The 20,858-nt window shown below is 45.4% G+C and overlaps 1 protein-coding gene across 2 annotated transcripts in view; it reads left to right on the top strand.

Moving 5' to 3' along the window:
* The window catches only part of NNT (nicotinamide nucleotide transhydrogenase), a 1,308,245-nt gene that overhangs the window by 877,652 nt on the left and 409,735 nt on the right, over positions 1-20,858 (top strand). For both annotated transcript variants that reach the window (XM_044076912.1, XM_044076918.1), the window contains exon 16: positions 14,026-14,186. In XM_044076912.1, the coding sequence (XP_043932847.1) occupies positions 14,026-14,186 (161 nt within the window). The remainder of the gene's footprint in view (positions 1-14,025; positions 14,187-20,858) is intronic.

Genomic DNA, 20,858 nt, shown 5'->3' with positions numbered 1-20,858 from the left:
CTCAGGAGAGTCCCTCAGTCCATCCCCCGAGCAAAGAGTCTCGGATGATGGACCGCTTGGGGAAGCGGATGTTTAGTTCGGCGACCTTCTCAGTAAGGGCGCTGAATTACCTGGCACATATGATTAGGATGCAGCGCGATCTTATTAAAGAATACGCTGCATCTCCCCCAGAGTCCATGTCGGAGGAGGACAAAGTGCTGCACTCCACCCGCATGGCCACTCTCAGGTCCGTTACCAATACCTCTATGCGGTTACTCTCCCATGCTACGGAAGGCGCCGCTAGAGCCGCAGGGGCAGGTCTAGTTACTAGACGTCAGGCCTGGCTCCGTCATTGTGATTTCTCCGAGCCCTTCAAAGCGTCATTTGCGAATGCCCCCTTCGATGGTTCTGCCCTCTTTGGCAAAACTGTTCGCGACACTTTGACCCAGAGCGAGAAGGACGGGAAGACGCTGTCTGCCGTCGGAATCCGCTTCTCTGCACCCCAGAGGCCCTATTCTAGGAACCAAAAGGGTCAGAAGAAGATGTGGTTCCGGAAGTCGCAGCAATCCCAGCCTGCTCCGGACAACCAGTCCTTCTGTGGCATAGGAGGACAGGGAGGACGCCCTAGAGGCAGAGGGGCTCCCAGGAACTTCGGGTCCAGAGAACCCTTCTCTGAACGGCCCGCGCAGCAACCCTGAGGGGTTGCCCGGCTGCTCCACTCTGGAGGCAGTCGGGACGTTCGGAGCACCTAGCGGCATGGGAGTCCATAACATCAGACCGCTGGGTTCTCCAGATCATATCCAGTGGATACCGTATCCCTTTCGTCACTTGCCAAAATTGAAGTCCCTCCCGACGCTCCACCCGGTCACCGGGCGCTTTGGCAGAAATTGGCCATCTGCTAAAGAAAAGAGCCATCCAGCCCGCCCCCAGACGAGATCGGATCAGGGTTCTACTCCAGGTTCTTTTAGTGCCAAAAAGACGGGGATCTAAGACCAATTTTAGACCTTTCTCTCTTGAACCTGGCAATTCCCAAGGAGAAGTTCCGAATGGTCACTCTGCAATCTATTCTCCCCCTTCTGGGAGAAAATCACTGGATGTGCTCCATAGACCTCAAGGATGCGTACTACCATATACTAATGGACAGGCGCTCCAGGAGGTTTCTCCGCTTCCGGCTGGGAGCCAGTCACTACCAGTTCCGGGTCCTTCCCTTTGGTCTCACCATAGCCCCCAGGGTGTTCACCAAAGTATTAGCAGTGGTAGCGGCCCACCTGAGGCTTCAGGGGGTGCAGGTCTTTCCCTACCTGGACGACTGGCTCCTTACCGCCCCAACAAGGCATCTACTACTATTGGCGTGAGACTCCTTTCTCCATCTTGCTCCCAGTCTGGGCATAACTATAAATACAAAAAATCCAACCTAGCACCCACGCAGTTCATAGATTTTATAGGTGCCAGGTTAGACACAAGGAGTTTAAAAGCCTTCCTCACTGCGGACAGAGTTCAAAATCTGCAGCTCCAGGTGAGGGCCATTCTCCACTCAAGCTCATTTCCGGCGGAGTTGGTCCTGAGGGCTCTAGGGTTCATGGCGTCTGCTATAGCACTTCTTCCTCTCGCAAGGTTCAATATGCGCATCCTCCAGTGGACACTCCTAGTACAGTGGTCGTACCTTGCTCTTCCTATGCATCATCCCATTGCGATCAGCAAGGCTTGCAAGCGGTCCCTCCTGTGGTGGCTTCACTCTCCAGATCTCCACGGAGGCCGCCCATTTTGTGCTTCTCCCCCTCTCGCCACGGTGACCACGGACGCCTCCCGCCTCGGGTGGGGGGGGGGCATTTTGCAGGCCGGACCGTCCAAGGCACGTGGAACGATTCAGAGACCTTACTGCATATCAACGTTCTAGAGATGAGAGCAGTGCTCTTAGCGTTGCTAGCACTTCAGGCCTTTCTTCCCTTGGGAACAATTGCGATTCAATTGGACAACATGTCGGTTGTCTGGTATATCAACAAGCAAGGAGGAACCAGGTCTTACCCTCTTTGTCGAGAAGCCATGAGAGTTTGGGAATGGGCAATCTCCACCAACCGCTTTCTCATAGCAACGCACATTCCGGGTCGGTCCAACATCCTGGCGGACAAGCTCAGTCGCACCATTCTCACCCCTTACGAGTGGTCTCTCAGTACTCAAGTAGCGGAACGCATATTCGCACGGTGGGGAACTCCTTCTTGCGATCTTTTTGCCTCTCCCTCAAACACCAAGTGCAACAGTTTTTTCGCTCTGATACCTCCTCCAGGAGGTTCCCCAAGAGACGCTCTGGTGCATGCTTGGCCACCCGGGCTTCTTTATGCTTATCCCCCCTTGCCTCTGATGCTCCAAGTTCTTCAGAAAGCCTCTCGGTTGGGGTGCAGAATGATTCTCATCGCTCCGTTTTGGCCTCAACAGATCTGGTTCCCCTTCCTAAGGTCTCACTCTGTGAATCCTCCTTGGATTCTAGATCCCATTCCGGATCTGATATCTCATCCATCCTGCTTATCTCCTCCGAACCTGGACAACCTGAAGCTGACCGCTTGGCTGCTCCAGTTCCACTCTTGATCAGGACTCCCGGTATTTCGTCCCCTGTTAAGGCGATCCTGGTGGCAGCTCATAAACCATCCACTAGGAAAGTCTACCGTAGCAAGTGGAAACGGTTTTCTTTGTGGGCGGAGCGGCAAGGCCTAAACCCTTTCACAGTTCCTCTCCCTTTAGTGCTTGATTTCTTAACCACTCTTTTTAACGATGGTGCCAGCAGTTCCACGGTCAAAGTACAACTTGCGGCAATTTCACATTATCACATTGGTCATGACTCCAATCCACTCATGTCGGCCAAGTTGTGTAAAATTTTCCTTAAAGGTACTTTCCTTCTCAGGCCCCCTGTAAAACAAGCGGTTCCCCTGGGACCTTTCCTTAGTTCTCCAGGCCTTGACCGCCCCCCCCCCTTCGAACCGGCGGCTACGGTAGGTCTGAAATTCTTGTCGTTCAAGGCTGCCTTCTTTGTAGCCATTACTTCCGCCAAGAGAGTTTCAGAGCTCCAAGCATTATCAGCTAAACCTCCTTACTTGGTCTTTCATCCGGACCGTGTTTACCTCAGGACCAACCCGTCCTTTCTTCCTAAAGTAGCTTCTGAAGCAAACATTAATCAATCCATTAACCTCCCTGTTTTCTTTCCTAAATATGAAAACAAAGGTGAATACAAGCTTCACTCCTTAGATGTTCACAGGCAACTTAGATTTTATCTAAACAGGACGGCTGGTCATAGGCAATCCGATCAGTTGTTCATTTCCTTTGCTAAATTTAATTTGGGCAAGCCAATTTCTAAAGTCTCACTGTCTCGCTGGATGTCACAATGCATCTTATTGGCTTATCAAGCTTCAGGAAGGCCCGCACCGGAGGGTGTACACGCCCATTCAACCCGGTCAGTCTCTACCTCGGCAGCCTTTAAGGCTAGGATTCCTCTAGATGATATTTGTGCAGCAGACACATGGGCTTCATCTCATACTTTTATTTCCCACTACAAGTTGAATCTTGCATCTAGGGGTAGAGCATCCTTTGGCTCCGCGGTGCTCCAGAATATCCTTCCATGATGGCCGCCCAAGATTCAGGTAGCTGGGGACTCTGTCCCACAGGTTGCAGACAAATGAATCTCCTACTTCAGATTTAGAAGTTATGTACTCACCATAACGTTCCATCTGAGTAGGTGTATTCATTTGTCTGCAACCATCCCGCCCTCCTATCCCCCTGGCCTTTCAGTTTCCTGCATATGTTCTGTTACCCTTTTCAGGGTGTTCTTGCTTTTGGCAAACTCGATCTGAGGTCATGAGGGTAGAGCAGGGCATTATGGGTGAGGGGAGGAGCTGAGAGCTTGGATCCATAGCTGGTAAACCATGCCGGTTCGGATCCGATATCGGATCCATAACCCACAGGTTGCAGACAAATGAATACACCTACTCAGATGGAACGTTATGGTGAGTACATAACTTCTAATTTGATTCTCAGATCCTTAGCAGTACAGATTATTGTTTCAGGGGGCTGTGCTGAGAGATGCCATACCCTTTGCTCTGAATTGTTTTCTTAGACCCATTTCTTCCACTGGGCATTCTGGTAGAGATCTCAGAAGTGATAAAGGTTGCAAGAGTGTATCCAACTAAGTAGCTTTATTCCCTGCCAAATGTATTGTGTCTGCAAGTAATTTTCAACTCCTTTAGATATCTGTAGTTCCACACTTAGGACACCTGACTGCCATCTGTAGACATCACGATTTAGTGGATAGCAGGCCTGTGGTTCAACACAGGCTTTTCATGCAGTTCCTGAAGATGATTGTATTTTCATCTACTTTTGAATAACTCTTCTCCATGGAAAATGAGTTTTTTGATTGCAGACTTCCCTGCCATTTCAAATCAGCAAGTCAAATGGATTTGAATTTGGTCTGTTGAAATACATTGTTGTATGGGCATTACTTTCCCCCTTTCAAATTTCTGAGCTACAGGCTTTTGTTTATAAGTCCTTTTCCCCACAGCTCTGCTTTTCCTCAGTTCTCACCTGTTTTTCCTTTTCCTAGCCAATGTACTTTTGGAGCTGTTTTGTATTTAATCCTGGGATTCTGCTTTCACTTATATTGCATGCTCATATATTGTGTATTGAGTTAAATGACTAGCTAGCTTTTCTAGTGAAATAAAAAAAAAAGGGAAGGTGAGTGTAAAGTACCCCACAAATCTTCGTCAATGAAAGAATCATACAGTCCACGAACTGTAATATTTCGAGCAAAACTTGGTCAAACAGAATGCCACACTGAGCCAAGTGGTTCTAGCAGACATTCCAGTGTTGCTCATTAACTTGTGTTTGAAAAGAGCTAGAGATGTGGTAGATGAGATGAATGACAGCAGGACTGTTGTCACACTCTTGAACAAAATAGGTGAAGTCTTAATATCTGTGGGTGATAAGATAGTTTGACATTTAAAGACTATGTAACAGAAGCAGAAAATAATGCTCAAACTTCAAAGGCAGTTTTGGGCATACCTTTGTAGACACAGTAAGTGTTTAACTCAAGCAGTAACAATCCCTTTGCAAACCTCTTTTAGAGAGCATTGTAAGCAGTTGTAAAATATAGCAAGCCTCAACTTAGGCTAGACTGACATTAGCTATCTAATAAACGTGACCTGTATGTGTGATGCTATCATACACATGAGCAGTTCTACTGTTTTCATGCAGGCAGCATTGTGACCACTAAGAAGCCCTCTGAAATTAAAAAAATAAGTTTATTCACACATGGTTACGTGTTCATAAGTCCCTCCGAGGATGTGACAGTAGAGGAGAATTCAACAATGAAGAAATGAGAGAAATGTATGAGGTCTTTCTCACTGGAAGTAAAAAAGCAGCTACCTGCTACAGCCTATGGAAAAATGAATGGTTAGAAAAGACTTAACCAATTACTTTCAAAAGATTTAAGATTATACTGAGGATAAGGTGTACTATAAACACCTAGACTTGCAAAGTGGAAAGGCCCTGCAGATGTTCTTCTTGTTTCACTGTTGCAGTTATTACATTTGGGTTATCTGCTTGCAGGTAGCCCTCAGTAGGCCTTCTTAACAAAGTCTTGGGTCCTGCGTCTGTTGCTGTCCCTTCTTCCATGATGTCAGGTTGTCAAGGGTATAAAACATGCAGCCGACACCATTACATCAGTTTTTCTTGCCGTGCGGTGGCCGAAGCAATAGCATTTCACAAGTGCCGGTCGTCTGACTCCTGAAATTTTCATTTTCAAGTTTCAGAACCGAAGTCTTCAACTAAAGCTAAGTACCCAGTTGGGGAAACTTTTTCTTGCTCCTTACTGATGTCCGTAAAAGTTAATAATTGCATTACTTGTGGAAAACAAATACCTCATAAGGATTTTCATTTGTACTGTATTCCTTGCCTAGGCCCTGACCACGACGTACCTTTCTGTCGGTTTTGTGCTTTGTTTAATCAGCGCACTATACGTCGTCGGTATATTTTCACCTCTAAATATTTCGGTTCTCGGTTTAATTATCCAGAAATATCATCTGTTAGTCATCTGACTACCGGGACTCTGAAAAAATGCAAAGATAAAGACAGAGACAGGCCACCAAGGTCCAAAGCTGCCGACGACGCTTCTCCTAAGCCAGTCGCCAGTTCAACGGTACTCAGTGAGGTGCTTTCGCAGCCCCTGATACCTGCTACTTATGATTCGCAGGCCTCTACTGAGACCCATTCGGAGTCCGGTATGCCGCGAGATGCTTCAACTGTGGAACCCGCGGATGTCTCTACCTTGGATTTGTCCGGAGCCGCTGTGCAGGCACCAGCTTCTGAGGGCGTATTCAGGCCTACAGACTTGCATATTAAACTGACGCCTCCTTCTTCACTTAGGCCTAAATCTCGAACCATGCCTTAAAAACCGACGCCCTGACCACATGCTCAGGCCTCTATGCCTAAAAAACAAATGATAAGAATGGCTGAAGATTTAATAACTCTAATCAGGGGTAGTCAAACCCCCCCCCTTTCTAAGAGGCCTAGGACTGAAGTTGTTTATGAATCTCCTGACCAGGATTCCGTTTTTTTCTGATTCTTCTGATGATCTGGATTTGCCCTTATCTACTTATGAGGATTCTGATGCAGAGGACTCCATTTCCTCTGCTTCCATTGCAGAGGATTTTTCTTTTGGGGAAACGTTACATACTCTAAGGGAGCATTTCCACTGGGAAAGCCAGGATTTTTCTGATTCAAAAAATAGGATTAGGGATTTCTTACTCCTGACACAGCATAAGCCTTGAGCTATTCCTCCTGTACTAGACATTGTTGATGATGCTTTTTCGGAATCTAGTTTGGCCCCTATTTACTTGCCTCCTGCTCCCAGAAAACCTGACCGATACTACAGGGTCCCTGAGTCACACAAGTTCCTTTTTAAAAATCCTATTGCGGATCCAGAGACTATTTCACAGGGGCCCAAGGACATTAAGGCGTTACTGCTAAAAATCCTACCCCTTCTGATAGAGACTCCAGGGCGCTGGATAGATGGGGTAAGAAGGTTTACACTTCTGCAGCCTTGGTCATTAGGGCTTTAAACTGCCAGTTTCATATGTTAAAGTATCAACAAAATGTTATTGGATTGCTTAAACAGAAAATGATGTTAATTCCTAACTGTGCGGAAAATAAAGAATTACAGGATTTAATGCATTCTGCCGAACAAGTTGGAAAACATACTTTGCAATGTAGTTTTGATTCATTAGAGGCCTCTTGCAGGGCTGCTGTTACTGGGTCTGTGCTCAGAAGGCATGCTTGGCTAAAGGAGCAATCTTTGCCTGATCATGTTAAAGTTAAATTGTTGGATGCTCCCTTAAATCAGGACCGCCTGTTTGGCAACAAGACTGCGGAAGTTCTTAAAAAGATGGAAGATAAAGCAAAATCTATGCAAACTGTTAAAGATTTCTTACAAGTTCAGCCTCCTAGATTTAATAGGCACTGGCCCTCTAAGAATTGGTCCTTTCCAGCCCCTTCCAGGTCTTCTCAAGCCAAACCCAGACACAGCAAAAGCCCCAGGTTTCAGTCCCAGGGGGGACACACAGGATTATGCAGTGGGGGGCCTCCACTTCCAAACTGGGAGTAATAAGACTCTCCCCATGGTAAACTGTCTCAATGACTTCCGTTTAAAATTTCCAAGCACTTATCAACTGACTGCCCCTTTGGGGGGAAAGATTGCTATTCATGCAAAGAACTGTGAACTCATTACCCAGGACAAATGGGTTTTAAATATAGTGTCCCAGGGATACAGATTTCACTTCCACACATTGCCAACACCAAATGGGTGGCCGGACCTACCCCCAAATCAGTGGGCAGAGGCCCAAAACAAGTACTTTCTCTCTTAAGCATGGGGGCTATTCAACTGGTACCAGAAGAGGAAAAGGGACAAGGTTTCTACTCAAGACTGGTACCCAGAGAAGACAATATATGGCGTCCTGTCCTGGACTTGTCTACTCTAAACACCTTTTTGGAAATTCCAAAATTCAAGATGCTGACTCTTCACCAATTACTTCCTATGCTAGGCAAAGATGCCTGGTTGGCAACTCTAGATTTAAAAGAAGCATACCTGCACATCCCAGTCAGGGAATCTTGCAGAAGATACCTACGCTTCAAAGCAGGCTACACGCACTGTCAAATGTTCATCGTGTTTCACTGTTGCAGTCATTACAGTTGAGTTATCCTGCTGGCAGGCTACCCGCAGTCGGCCCGAGTTCCAAAGTCTAGGTCCGGCGTCGGTTGCTGTCGCCTCCTCCCTGACGTTAGTGCGCCAGGGGTATAAAAGCCAATGCAATTTTCTTCAGTCTTTCTTGCCGCGCGGTGCCCGAAGCAAAAGCAGTTCGCAAGTGCCGGTCGGCCGACTCCTGAGATTTTCAAATTCGAATTTCAGATTCAAAGTCTTCATTAAAGCTAAGTACCAGAACTACCACCTGGACAAATTTTGCACAAGAACTCATTACAAAAAAGCCTGGAAAGTGGATCCTCTGTCCTCCAGATGGAAACACCTATCAGTCTATGCCTTTCCCCCTCTGCCTTTGCTCTCCAAAGTTCTACTAAAAGTCAAACAGGACAAACCAAAAATGATTTAGATTTTTCCAGACTGGCCTCGCCAACACTGGTACCCACTACTGCTCAGTGTGCCACACATTACTCCGAGGCACCTGCCTCAGACACCTTCCTTACTGTCTCAGCAGGAGAACCAAATTCTGCACCCTCGGCTCCAAACATTGAATCTTGATGCTTGGCTAATCACTTAAAAATTCACCCTTAGCATCCGTCAGCAAACCTGTGATGGATGTCATTTTGGAAGCGAGAAGACCTAGTGCCATAAAATCTTATGCTGACAAATGGAAAAGATTCTGTGCCTGGAATCAATCTGAAGGGATGAGCACAGCAGTGCCCAATTTACCTCAGATTGTGCAATACTTAACTGAGATGCTTCATAAGGGCCTGTCTTTTTCTTCCATAAAAATCCATGCCTCAGCCATTTCAGCTCATTACAACACAGACCCCCCCTCTTCTCTCATCCTCTTCTAAAGCAGTATCTCAGAAGGGCCAAAAACTTGAGACCACCCAGGAGAGCTCCAACCCCTGCCTGGGACCTTAACTTTGTATTGGAGAAACTCACTCTACCTCCTTTCGAGCCAGCTGCAACTGCAGACTTAAAATTTCTTTCCTGGAAAACAGCCTTCCTTTTAGCAGTCACTTCAGCTAGAAGGGTATCTGAATTACAGGCCCTTATGGCAGTGGAGCCTTTCATCATCTTTCATGCGGACAGAGTGTCACTCAGGACCAATGCATCATTCATGCCCAGGGTGGTATCCAGTGTGGCCCTTAATCAGTCCATTCATTTGCCAACTTTCTTTCACAATCCACAGAACAAGGGAGAGTGGATTCTGCATTCATTGGATGTACACAGACAACTTAGATTCTACTTGGACAGGACTAAATCTTGAAGAAAATCTGAACAACTGCTGGTAGCATTTGCTGCAGGGGCAGAGGGGAAGGCTATTTTAAAGCAAACCATTTCTAAATGGATAAGCCCATTGTATTCATTTCTGTTATAAGCACCATGGAAAACCTATCCCCCAGGGGATCAGATCTTATTCCACCAGGGCTGCATATACTTCAGCAGCCCTTCTCAGAGGTGTTCCTACCAGGGATATTCTAGAAGCTGTTACCTGGAGTTCAGTTCATACTTTCACCAAGCATTATCACTTACCAAATTTCTCTAAATCCAAAGCTGGCTTTGCCACTGCTATTTTGCAGGGCCTGATAGCTGGTCCTAATGTTGTATAAATCCATCCTCCCAATCTTAGCTGTGGGAATCTACCCAAATGTAATGACTGCAACAATGAAACACTATGAACATAGTACAGTTCTGTACACTTACCATAAATGTAGATGTTCGAGTGTATTCACTGTTGCAGTCCTGGTTACCCTCCCTCCAGCCCCCTGTTTTTCGTTTACTATACCTCTTCCTTCTTTTATTATGCTTAAAAGCCTTTTTGGTGTATTTGCTTTTGTTTGGAGGTATATTTTTGTGTTTCTTATGATATAATATATTTTGCTCCCCATTTGGGGGGCATCTGACATCTGGGGCAAGAAAAACTGATGTAATGGCATTGGCTGTATGTTTTCTACCCCTGGCGACCTGATGTCATGGAAGAAGGGACAGCAACCGATGCAGGACCCAAGACTTTGTTAATCAGGCCGACTGAGGGCAACCTGCCAGCAGATTACCCAAATGTAATGATTGCAACAGTGAATACACTCGAACATCTACATTTATGGTAAGTGTATACACCTGTACTTTCCTCATAGGGGCCAAAAGTTTGAGACTACCCTGGAGAGCTCCAACCCCAGCCTGGGACCTTAACTTTGTTTTGAAGAAACTCACTCTACCTCCTTTCAAGCCAACTGCTACTGCAGACTCAAAATTTCTTTCTTGGAAAACATCTTTTCTTTTAGCAATCACTTCAGCTAGAAGGGTATCTGAATTACAGGCCTTTATGGCAGTGGAGCATTTCATCATCTTTCATGTGGACAGGGTGTCACTCAGGACCAATCCATCATTCATGTCCAAGGTGGTATCCAGTGTGGCTCTTAATCAGTCTATCCGTTTGACAACCTTCTTTCCCAATCCACAGAACAGAGGGGAACAGATACTGCATTCCTTAGATGTGCACAGACAACTTAGATTCTACTTGGACAGGACTAAACCTCAAAGGAAATCTGAACAACTAGGAGCCATAGTCAAGTCCCCAAATGATGTGGACTTCCTACAGAAGGGCCTCACTGAGACAGATGCTTGGTGTCAGAGCCATGGCCTCAAGCTCAATGCCAAAAAAGTGCAGTGTTATCCCCTTTGGTAAAAACTCTGTACCCATGAACTATCACATAGGCAGCAATCTACTTAACACTGAATGTGTGATGAGACCTTGGGACCCAGGTGGGCAGTAGTCTCTCCTTTGATAGTCACATCTCCACAGTAGTCGGGAAGTCCTTCTACATGGCACACCTCATCATAAAAGGGTTCTCATCCTCGAAAAAAGAGGTTATTGTTCCCCTCTACTCGACACTCATTAGACCCATTATAGAGTACAATGCCCCTTTTGGAATGTACCTCACAAGACATCTGCAGCAGCTGGAAAGGCCACAGAAGTACCTCACAAATAAGATTACTGGCCTCAAACAAATGCCCTACACTGACCGCCTCAAAAACTCCTGCTTTACTCCGTAGCATATCGCCTACTCCGAGGTGATCTTTGCCTAACATATAAAGCTATGTCAAACCCAGAGCTGTTGGACATGCTAAACCTAAAGAAATCCCAATACCTTCAAGCTACATGCTCTGGGGATCTAAACCTTGTCACCACAATAAACAGGACACACTGGAGGGATAGATTCCTGTCCCAGAGACTTCCTATACTCTGGAACAAGCTGCCCATCTATGTCAAGCAAAGTGCTTCATTAGCACTCTTCAAGAAAAATCTTGATGAGTGGATGGGAAATAGGAAATGCACCCCGGGGATCACTTCTGTGTCTCTGCTCGACAGTGGGACAGGAAAATAACTTTCTTGGGCGGCATAAGCCATAGAACATTGTTGGCTAGGCTTATGTAGGCCCTTGGGCCGATAGCCTAGTACCCATCTATGAACCTATGAACAACTGCTGGTGGCATTTGCTGCAGGGGCAGAGGGGAAGGCTATTTCAGAGAAAACCATTTCTAAATGGATAGGCCATTGCATTCATTTCTGCTGTAAGCACCATGGAAAACCTATCCCCCAGGGAATCAGATCTCACTCCTCCAGGGCTACATCTACCTGTACAGCCTTTCTCAGAGGTGTCCCTACCAGGGACATCCTAGAAGCTGCTACCTTGAGTTCTGTACATACTTTCACCAGGCATTATCATTTGGCAATTTTTCTCTAAATCCAGAGCTGGCTTTGCCACTGCAGTCTTGCAGGGCCTTATAGCTGGTCCTAATGCTCTCTAAATTCCTCCTCCCAACCATAGCTTTGGGAATCTACCCAAATGTAATGACTGCAGCAATGAAATATGAAGAACATAGTACAGTTGTGTGCACTTACCGTAAATGTAGATGTTTGAGTGTATTCACTGTTGCAGTCCTGGTTACCCTCCCTCCAGCCCCCTAACTTATTTTGACTATACTTCTACTTTAACCAAAATTAGGAGATGATAGGGTGAACTTCCTAAACACAAAACCAAACAAGGTTCACTCTGGGGACCAAATCAGAGTATGAGACCCTGGAACGTACACAATGTCAAGAATAATCCAAAGAAACTGCTGAGCTTAGAAGGTTCTTCTAAGCTCAGCAGTTTCTTTGGATTATTCTTGACATTGTGTACGTTCCAGGGTCTCATACTCTGATACTTCTACTTTCCTTTACCAGGCTTAAAACCCCTTTTGGTGTATTTGCTTTTTTGTTGGAGGTATATCTTTGTACTTTTATATTTAATTCCTCCCCATTAGGGGGCACCTGACATCTGGGGCAAGAAAAACTGATGTAATGGCGTTGGCTGCATGTTTTATACCCCTGACGACCTGACGTCATGGAAGAAGGGACAGCAGCCGACACAGGGCTCAAGACTTTGTTAATCAGGCCGACTGAGGGCTACCTACAAGCAGATAACCCAAAAGTAATGACTGCAACAGTGAATACACTCGAACATCTACATTTATTGTAAGTGTACACAACTGTACTTTTCTCAGTGGACAGGTTGACATAGTGGTCTGTGAGATATGAATATACATTTGCATGTGCACCATTTGAGCCTTGTGTTAGGTGAATATACAAGACCCCTCCCTACATTTCAGATTGGATGAGGCAAGCATGATACTGTCAGTATTTGCTTCACTGGTGTGGAACTTTGTTTTTTTGTGGATTCCATACATATACAGCTGGAAAAGGTGTAATCCTTCATCTTGTTCCTGTAGCTTATGCCCAGGGTATCTAGAAAGTAAAAGCCCCTCCATGACATAGAAGTTGCTCAGCTGAGGGTAGAGAAGTCAGATTTTGTGAGTTACCATAAAAAGCAGGTCTCCTGTGGGACCTAGTGTTGGCTGTGGCCTGCATTTTTATTTCTAAAAACAGGTGAAGGCAAGTTTATTTCAAATATTTTCCAACTGATAATGTCATCACACTTACACTTACATTTTCATTCGTTCTCCCAGGAAGGTTATTTTGGAAAATTCATAAATGCTCACAGTTTAAGTTATATAAACAATTAAATGCAAGTATTAATGATATGTGTATGTTCCTTAATCCACATCATGAAGAGTATGTTTACACTGTAGTTAGGTTTTTGTTCTTTTAACTGCTCATCAGTTTAACCTAACTGGCTGAGTAATTGCAGGACTGAGAGGAGCAAAATTTTGTAACAGATTTGGGTGGTGCAACATGTCAGTTTTCACCTTGGGAGGATGCAGCTGTAGAAAGCCATTGTTGGTTCCAGGGCATAGTCAACCCTGGGATTTTATGTTGTGTCAAAGAATGTGTGCCTGCATTGATGCACACCATCTTGTAGCCACAGGTAATTTTAAAATAGTCTTGGTAGACTTAACTGCTTCTGTTCATAACATGTATCTCTCTCTGTTATTAGTTAAACTGAATCTTGACTTTCAAGAAATGTAAGTTAACTGCTGTGCCTCTAGGGCTTGCTTGAAGGTTAACAAGCTTCTGACTATTTACCTGAAATGATTGGCTCTTCCATTTATGAACAGATGTTGGCCCTTCCATTTATGAGCAGATTAGTTTTAAAAACTCTCTGATTGTGAAAATGCTCAAGAAATGCCTGTATGCTGTATGAAGTGTTATTGTTGTGGTTATAAGTAGACAGTCATGTTAAATTTGTACAAAAAGCCATTATTTTTCTGCTTTCCATTTTTCCCTTAATGGTTTCAGCAGCCATCACAGTCTGATATTTTGAGGATGTGTTGCTTTAATTCATTCCTCTGTTTCACTCTAGGTATGTTGAACTCTGCACCACTTCTTCTGCCAGGCCGACATTACCTGAATGCTGGTTTGCTAGCAGCCAGTCTTGGTGGAATCGTTCCTTACATGATGGATCCGAGCTACACTATGGGTCTTACTTGTCTAGGTTCAGTGTCTGCACTTTCTGCTGTCATGGTAAGTTGCAGTCATTACCAGGTTGTACTTCAGTTTTTTAATTAAATGCATGTGCATTAGAGCACTTGACTCAGGCTTGAGTTGTGTGTAAGTGCATGTATCCTACATACATACAGTGGATATAAAAAGTGCACACACCCCTGTTAAAATGCCAGGTTTTTGTGATATAAAAAAAAAAGACTACAATAAATCATTTCAGAACATTTCCCACCTTTAATGTGACCTATAACCTGTACAGTTTAATTGAAAAACAAATCTGTTAGGTGAAAAATGTAAAAAATAAAAAACGTACAATAAGCTGGTTGCATAAGTGTGGACATCCTTAAACCAATACTTTGTTGAAGCAACTTTTGATTTAATTACAGCATTCAGTTTTCTTGGGTAGGAGTCTGTCAGCATGGTACATCTTGACTTGGCAATATTTGCCCACTCTTCCTTGCAAAAGCGCTCCAAATCCATCAGATTGCGATGGCTTCGCTTGTGCACAGCCCTCTTCAGGTCACCCCACAGATTTTCTATTGGATTTAGGTCTGGGCTCTAGCTGGGCCATTCAAAAACTTTAAATGTTATGTAGTCTTATCTCGCCGTAATTCTTGTTGGATGGGTTTGGAGCCGGTATTCGGCTTCAACTCGGCCGATACTAAAGCTCGAGAGCTTTTACTGGCTCGAGGCTAGCCCATATCCCATGATGCCTTATGACAATTCCCCAGATCTCATTTGCCGCGGAAGCTTCAAGGTTGTGTCTTACTGGCTCGTTGGCTAAGTAAAACTTTATTTACTAAATTTAGTCTTTTCCCGACTTTATCTATCCTTTACATACTTTAATAATATTTGTCTCTCGTGTGACTGTGTTTTGAGAGTTTCTGACCCCTATTCTTTCCCCAAGGATTGTTTGGCCTGTTTAAGTTAGAGGGCTGTAGTGTCCGTTTAAGTTAGAGGGCCTTTCCTCCGTGTGTGTGTGTGTGTGTGTGTGTGTGTGTGTGTCAAAAAAAAAAAAAGTTATATACTTCTTTCTTCTGTACTACTTTTTTGTCTGTAGTTAGTAATTAGTGCTTTTCTTGTTGTTTATCTAGCTAGTCTATACCTTGTAGTAGGAATGTCTAAAGATAAGGATAGAGAGCAGAAGGATCATCGCTCTTCGGGGTTTAAGAAGTGTGATAGATGTTCACAGAAAAATGTCTCTTACAGACAGTCACACCAGTTGCGTGTACTGTCTAGGTGAAGCCCATTTGCAGGAGCCCTGCACTTTTTGCCAAGCGTTTAGCACCAGGGTCTTAAATGAGAGGAAGCGAAAACTTATTGACAGGGGTCTTATGACCAGTTCCTTCCAGGAACAGCTGGAACTCGGTCAGGCATCTCCTAAATCTTCTAAGAGAAAATCTTCGGCCTCTGCTTCGGAGGTGACAAAAATGACCAAAGCGTCAGAGCCAAGAAGTTCAGCTTCGTCCATATCGGTGCCGTCGGTCTTCTCGGTGCCGAGGCAACCTTCGGTACCAAAAATTTTACCTGATATTGATGTTGTTTCATCCACCTTGAGATCTCCTATTTTGGAGAGGAGGAGATCTCCTTCTGTCTCCACCAGATCCTCCAGGACTCTATCAGATGTGGACATTGAGCGGGTGGTGAAGAGGTTACTTTCAGATCCAGCTCTGGCAAGAAAATTGGCCCCTTCGGACCCAAAGGCTTCGGAGCTGACCCCCTTACCTGCCACAGATGATGTCCTTCAAGGATGCATCTGCAGTCTTTACAAATGGGTTGTCCTGTCGTCAGGCAGCCCTTCGGTCGGCCGGATTCCAAAGTCTGGGTCTGGCTTCGGCTGGTGTCGCACTTCACCCGACGTCATTGCGGCAGTTATTCGGGTATAAAGGCATCAGCCGACGCCATTTTCCTCAGTCTTTCTTGCCACGTGGCGCCCGAAGCAGAAGCTGTTCGCAAGTGCCGGTCGGTCAGATCCAGAGATTACTACTACCGAATACTACTTCGAAGACTTCTATAAAGCTAAGTACCCCGTTGGGGACTCTTTCTTGCCTCAGCCGATGTCAGAGAAAGTTAATAACTGTTTATCTTGTGGGAAACAAATACTTCATAAAGATTTCCACTCCTATTGCATACATTGTTTAGGCCCAGACCACGACGTAGCAGCTTGTCTAGCCTGTGCTTCTTTTAACCGACAGACGCTTAGACGTCGGTCGGACTTTGCTGAACAGATTTTTGGCTCCAAGTTTGCCTACATTATGCCGTCGGATCCTCCGACTACGCAAATAACCAAAAAACGCAAAGAAAAGGACCGACACTCGCGGTCCGCGGTTTCGGCCGAAACCGCGGTTAAGCAAACCACGAGTGTCTCGGTTTCGGCCGAAACCGAGCAAGTGGTTCTTTCTTCAGCCGATAACATGCCTTCTACCGAGGCCTCTTCTAACCTGGTAGAAACGGCTTCTGAAATCCAACCTTCTGTTGCGGTTTCACAGGATTTATCAGACACCATTCCCCTGGATATTTCAACCCCTGCACGTGGAGCTGCTAGGCCTCCTCCAGCTATGTCTATTAAGGCCTTTGCCAGGGCTAAAGCAGCCAAAGCATCAAAACCTGTGCCTGCCAAGCCCCCTCTCACAGGCCCAGCACCAGCTCCCATATGCTTTCTTTGGCTGAGGATCTCATCTCTTTAATTCGTGGAGCCCAGCCTCATCCAGACAGGGCCTCTCTCCTCCTCCAGAAAAGAGGCCTAGAGCAGAGCCCCTGAGCCAGTATCCACAGATGATTCCTCTGATGACTCAGAACATACAGACCCTCCTGAGGCTTCTTATTCTCCTTACGAAGACTCTGATGCTGAGGAGTCCATCCCTTCAGCCTCTCCTCCTGAGGAATTGTCCTTTGGGGAAACCTTGCATGCTATGAGGGAACAATTTCAGTGGCAGGGCCAAGATTTCTCAGACTCTAGAAAAAGGCTTAGGACCTTTCTACATTTGCCACAGCATAGGCCTTTAGCTATACCTCCAGTTCTTTCTGTTGTTGATGATGCATTTAATGATGCTTGCACTGCTCCTGATTCTTTACCTCCGGCTCCTGCTAAGCCCGATAGGTACTACAGGGTCCCGGACACTCATCACCACTTATATAAGGCTCCTTTTGCAGATTCAGAGACTATCTCCCAGGGTCCTAAAGCTGTAGCAGCTACTTCTTCTAAAAAACCCCTCCCCTCTGAAAGGGAATCCAGGTCCTTAGAGATGGGGTAAAAAAGTTTACACCTCTGCTACTTTGTCAGCTAGAGCTTTGAACTGCCAATTTCATATGTTTCAATATCAAGAGTTTATGGCTTGACCAGTTGACTAAAAAGCTGTCCTCTGAAGAATCTTTAGATAAAAAGTATGTTCAAGAAATGGTACATAACATACAGCAGGTTAGTAACCATTCTTTAAAATGTGGCTATGATGCACTGGAGGCTTCCTTTAGATCAGCCATGACTGGCACAGTTATCAGGAGGCATGCATGGTTGAAAGAACAGGCATTACCAGACCATGTCAAATCTAAGCTTTTGGATGCACCTATGGACAAGGTCAATTTATTTGGTTCCCCTGCACAGCAGGTACTAAAAAAGATGGAAGAGAAAGCAAAATCTGTGCAAACAGTGAAGGATTTCTTACAAGTTCAACCTCCAAGGTTTAGCAGGAACTGGCCCTCCAAGAATTGGTCCTTTCCGGACTCCTCTAAGACACAAAGAGGCAGGAATAGGCGCTCTAGAGGCAGAAACCAATCCAGGGGTGCCTACAGGGGTCGCCAGTGGCAGGGTAACAACCAACGAGGCACGGATACAGCCACCACTACTACACCAACTCAATCACAGTGACTTGGCGGTGGCACCGCCTACCAGGGAACAACTAGAAGCACCCTTAGGCGGAAAGCTAACCTTATTTTCAAGAAACTGGCACTGCATTACAAGAGAAAAATGGATTTTGCAAACTATAGACCAAGGTTACAGGTTCCATTTCCATACTCTACCAGGAAAGAGAGGAATGCCAAACCTACCACCTACTCAAAGGACAGAAACTCTAAAACAAATATCTCAATTATTAAGAATGAGAGCTGTGGAAAAGGTACCATCTATGGAGCAAGGAAAGGGATTTTACTCCAGACTCTTCCTGGTACCAAGAAAAGAAAACAAATGGAGGCCTATTCTAGACCTGTCCGCTTTAAACACATTCCTCATTGTTCCAAAATTCAAAATGCTGACCCTACAGCAGCTTCTTCCCATGCTGGGCAAGGAGTCTTGGCTGGTAACTCTAGATCTCAAGGAGGCATACCTGCACGTCCCCATAAGACCAATTTGCAGAAGATACCTCAGATTTCTTGCAGGATCAGAGCATTATCAATTCTCAGCATTGCCCTTTGGCTTATCTACTGCGCCCAGAGTGTTCACGAAATGCCTGGCATCAGTAATCGCTCATTGCAGACTTCAGGGATTCAAATCTATCCCTACCTGGACGACTGCCTGATACAAGCGGACAACAAAAACAAACTAACAGAAGACTTACAAAGAGTCATCTGCCTGCTGCAAGCCCTGGGATATACAGTCAATACAAAAATGTCAAGGCTGATTCCATCCCAAAGAATAACCTTTCTGGGTGCAGAACTGGACACATCAAAACAAATGGCATTTCTAACTGCAGAAAAGAAGGAGCAACTTCCTCTCTACTTCTTGGCATTAACAAAGCAGAACCATCTAACTGCAAGAAAAGTGCTACAAGCTCTAGGCTTCATGGCATCCTGCATAATACTGGTCCCTCATGCCAGGCTGCATATGAGAAAGCTACAGTGGTACCTAAAGAATTTGTGGTCCCAGCACAAACACAGCCTAGAAACCAAAATTCTAATGATCCCATGCCTGAAGCAAGAGTTCCTATGGTGGGCTCAGGCCTGCCAATCAAACACAGGATTGCCCTTCTGCAAAAGTCAACCAAGACAAACCATCACGACAGATGCCTCAGACCTCGGTTGGGGGGCACACATGCTGGGCAAGTGCATTCAAGGCCTATGGACTCAAGACCAGCTGCATCTGCACATAAATCTAAAAGAAATGATGGCAGTAAAATTGGCAATCCAGGCATTCAGACCTTTTCTCCAAGAAGGCCAGTTGATGATAAGGACAGACAACACCACAGTTATGTGGTACATCAACAAACAGGGAGGCACACACTCATACCCTCTATGCCGGCTGGCACTGGACCTATGGGATGTGGCTCTGAGCTACAACATTCAGTTACAGGCAATTTATGTACCAGGGAAGGAAAACATTCTAGCAGACATATTAAGCAGAACTACAACAGATGCCCACGAATGGATGCTGCATCCGGACATCTTCAAAACCATCACAAGAGAATGGGGATTACCACAAATAGACTTGTTTGCATCCCCATCCAATCACCAGTTAAAGAAATTCTGCACAAGGACTTACCACCCACTTGCTTGGAAGGTGGACTCCCTATCTTTCAGTTGGAAAAGCCTGACAGCATACGCATTCCCACCACTTCCTTTGATGCACAAGGTGCTTCTGAAGATCAAAGAGGAACGTCCGAGGATCATTCTGATAGCCCCAGACTGGCCAAGACAACATTGGTATCCACTGCTGAGGAGCATGTCCCGGGAACAAATATGGACACTGCCCCTGATTCCATTACTGCTAACACAGAACAACTACAACATCCTGCATCCAAACCTAAAAACTCTGCAACTAACTGCCTGGAACATTACATAACAGCAATTAACCCAAAATTATCCCAAAGGGTTAAAGACATAATCCTGGAGGCTTGTAGACCTTCAACAAGAAAGAATTATGCAGCAAAATGGAAAAGATATCTCATCTGGAGTACTGCAAAGGGGCAAGATGTGTCACTGGTGAACATAGCCAACATCCTGGAGTACTTGGCGGAGCTCTTCCATACAGGCCTGTCCTATTCTTCCATGAAGATACATGCATCAGCTATTTCAGCAGAATACAGCTTGGATCCTCCTGTCTTCTCGCATCCTCTGCTCAGACAGTTTCTGAGAGGAATTAAAAATGTAAAACCTCCCAGGAAACCTCCATTGCCAGCATGGGACTTGAACTTTGTGCTAGAAAAACTGACTCTTCCTCCTTTCGAACCAGCAGCAACAGCAGAATTGCAATACTTATCATGGAAAACTGCTTTCCTGCTGGCAATCACTTCAGCAAGAAGGGTCTCTGAACTACAGGCATTAATGGCAGTGCAACCCTTCCTGATCTTCCATCAAGATAGAGTGTCCATGAGAACAAATCCTACATTTATGCCTAAGGTGGTATCCAGAGTCTCTTTAAATCAGGCTATCCACCTTCCTACATTCTTCCCCAACCCACAGAACAGGGGAGAAAGGCTCTTACATACCTTGGATGTACACAGACAATTACGCTACTACCTGGACAGGACAAAAAACAATAGAAAAACTGACCAGCTTCTGGTAGCATATGCAACAGGAAAGGAAGGAAAACCAATTTCTAAACAGACAATCTCCAAATGGATAGGAAATTGCATTAGATTTTGATGTTCTTCGTCTTCCATTGCTGCAGTCCTGACTATTGGGTATAGTCCGCGTCCCAGTCGGCCCGAATACCAGAGTATAAGGCTGACGTCGGTCAGGGCGCATTAGACTGACGTCAGTACG

Source organism: Protopterus annectens, chromosome 1.part1 (genome assembly GCF_019279795.1).
Source record: "Protopterus annectens isolate FY-2018-M chromosome 1.part1, PAN1.0, whole genome shotgun sequence".
In the NCBI taxonomy this organism is placed as follows: domain Eukaryota; kingdom Metazoa; phylum Chordata; order Ceratodontiformes; family Protopteridae; genus Protopterus; species Protopterus annectens.
The sequence above is the reverse complement of the archived record's forward strand: the minus strand, read 5'-3'. Positions and strand labels throughout refer to the sequence as shown.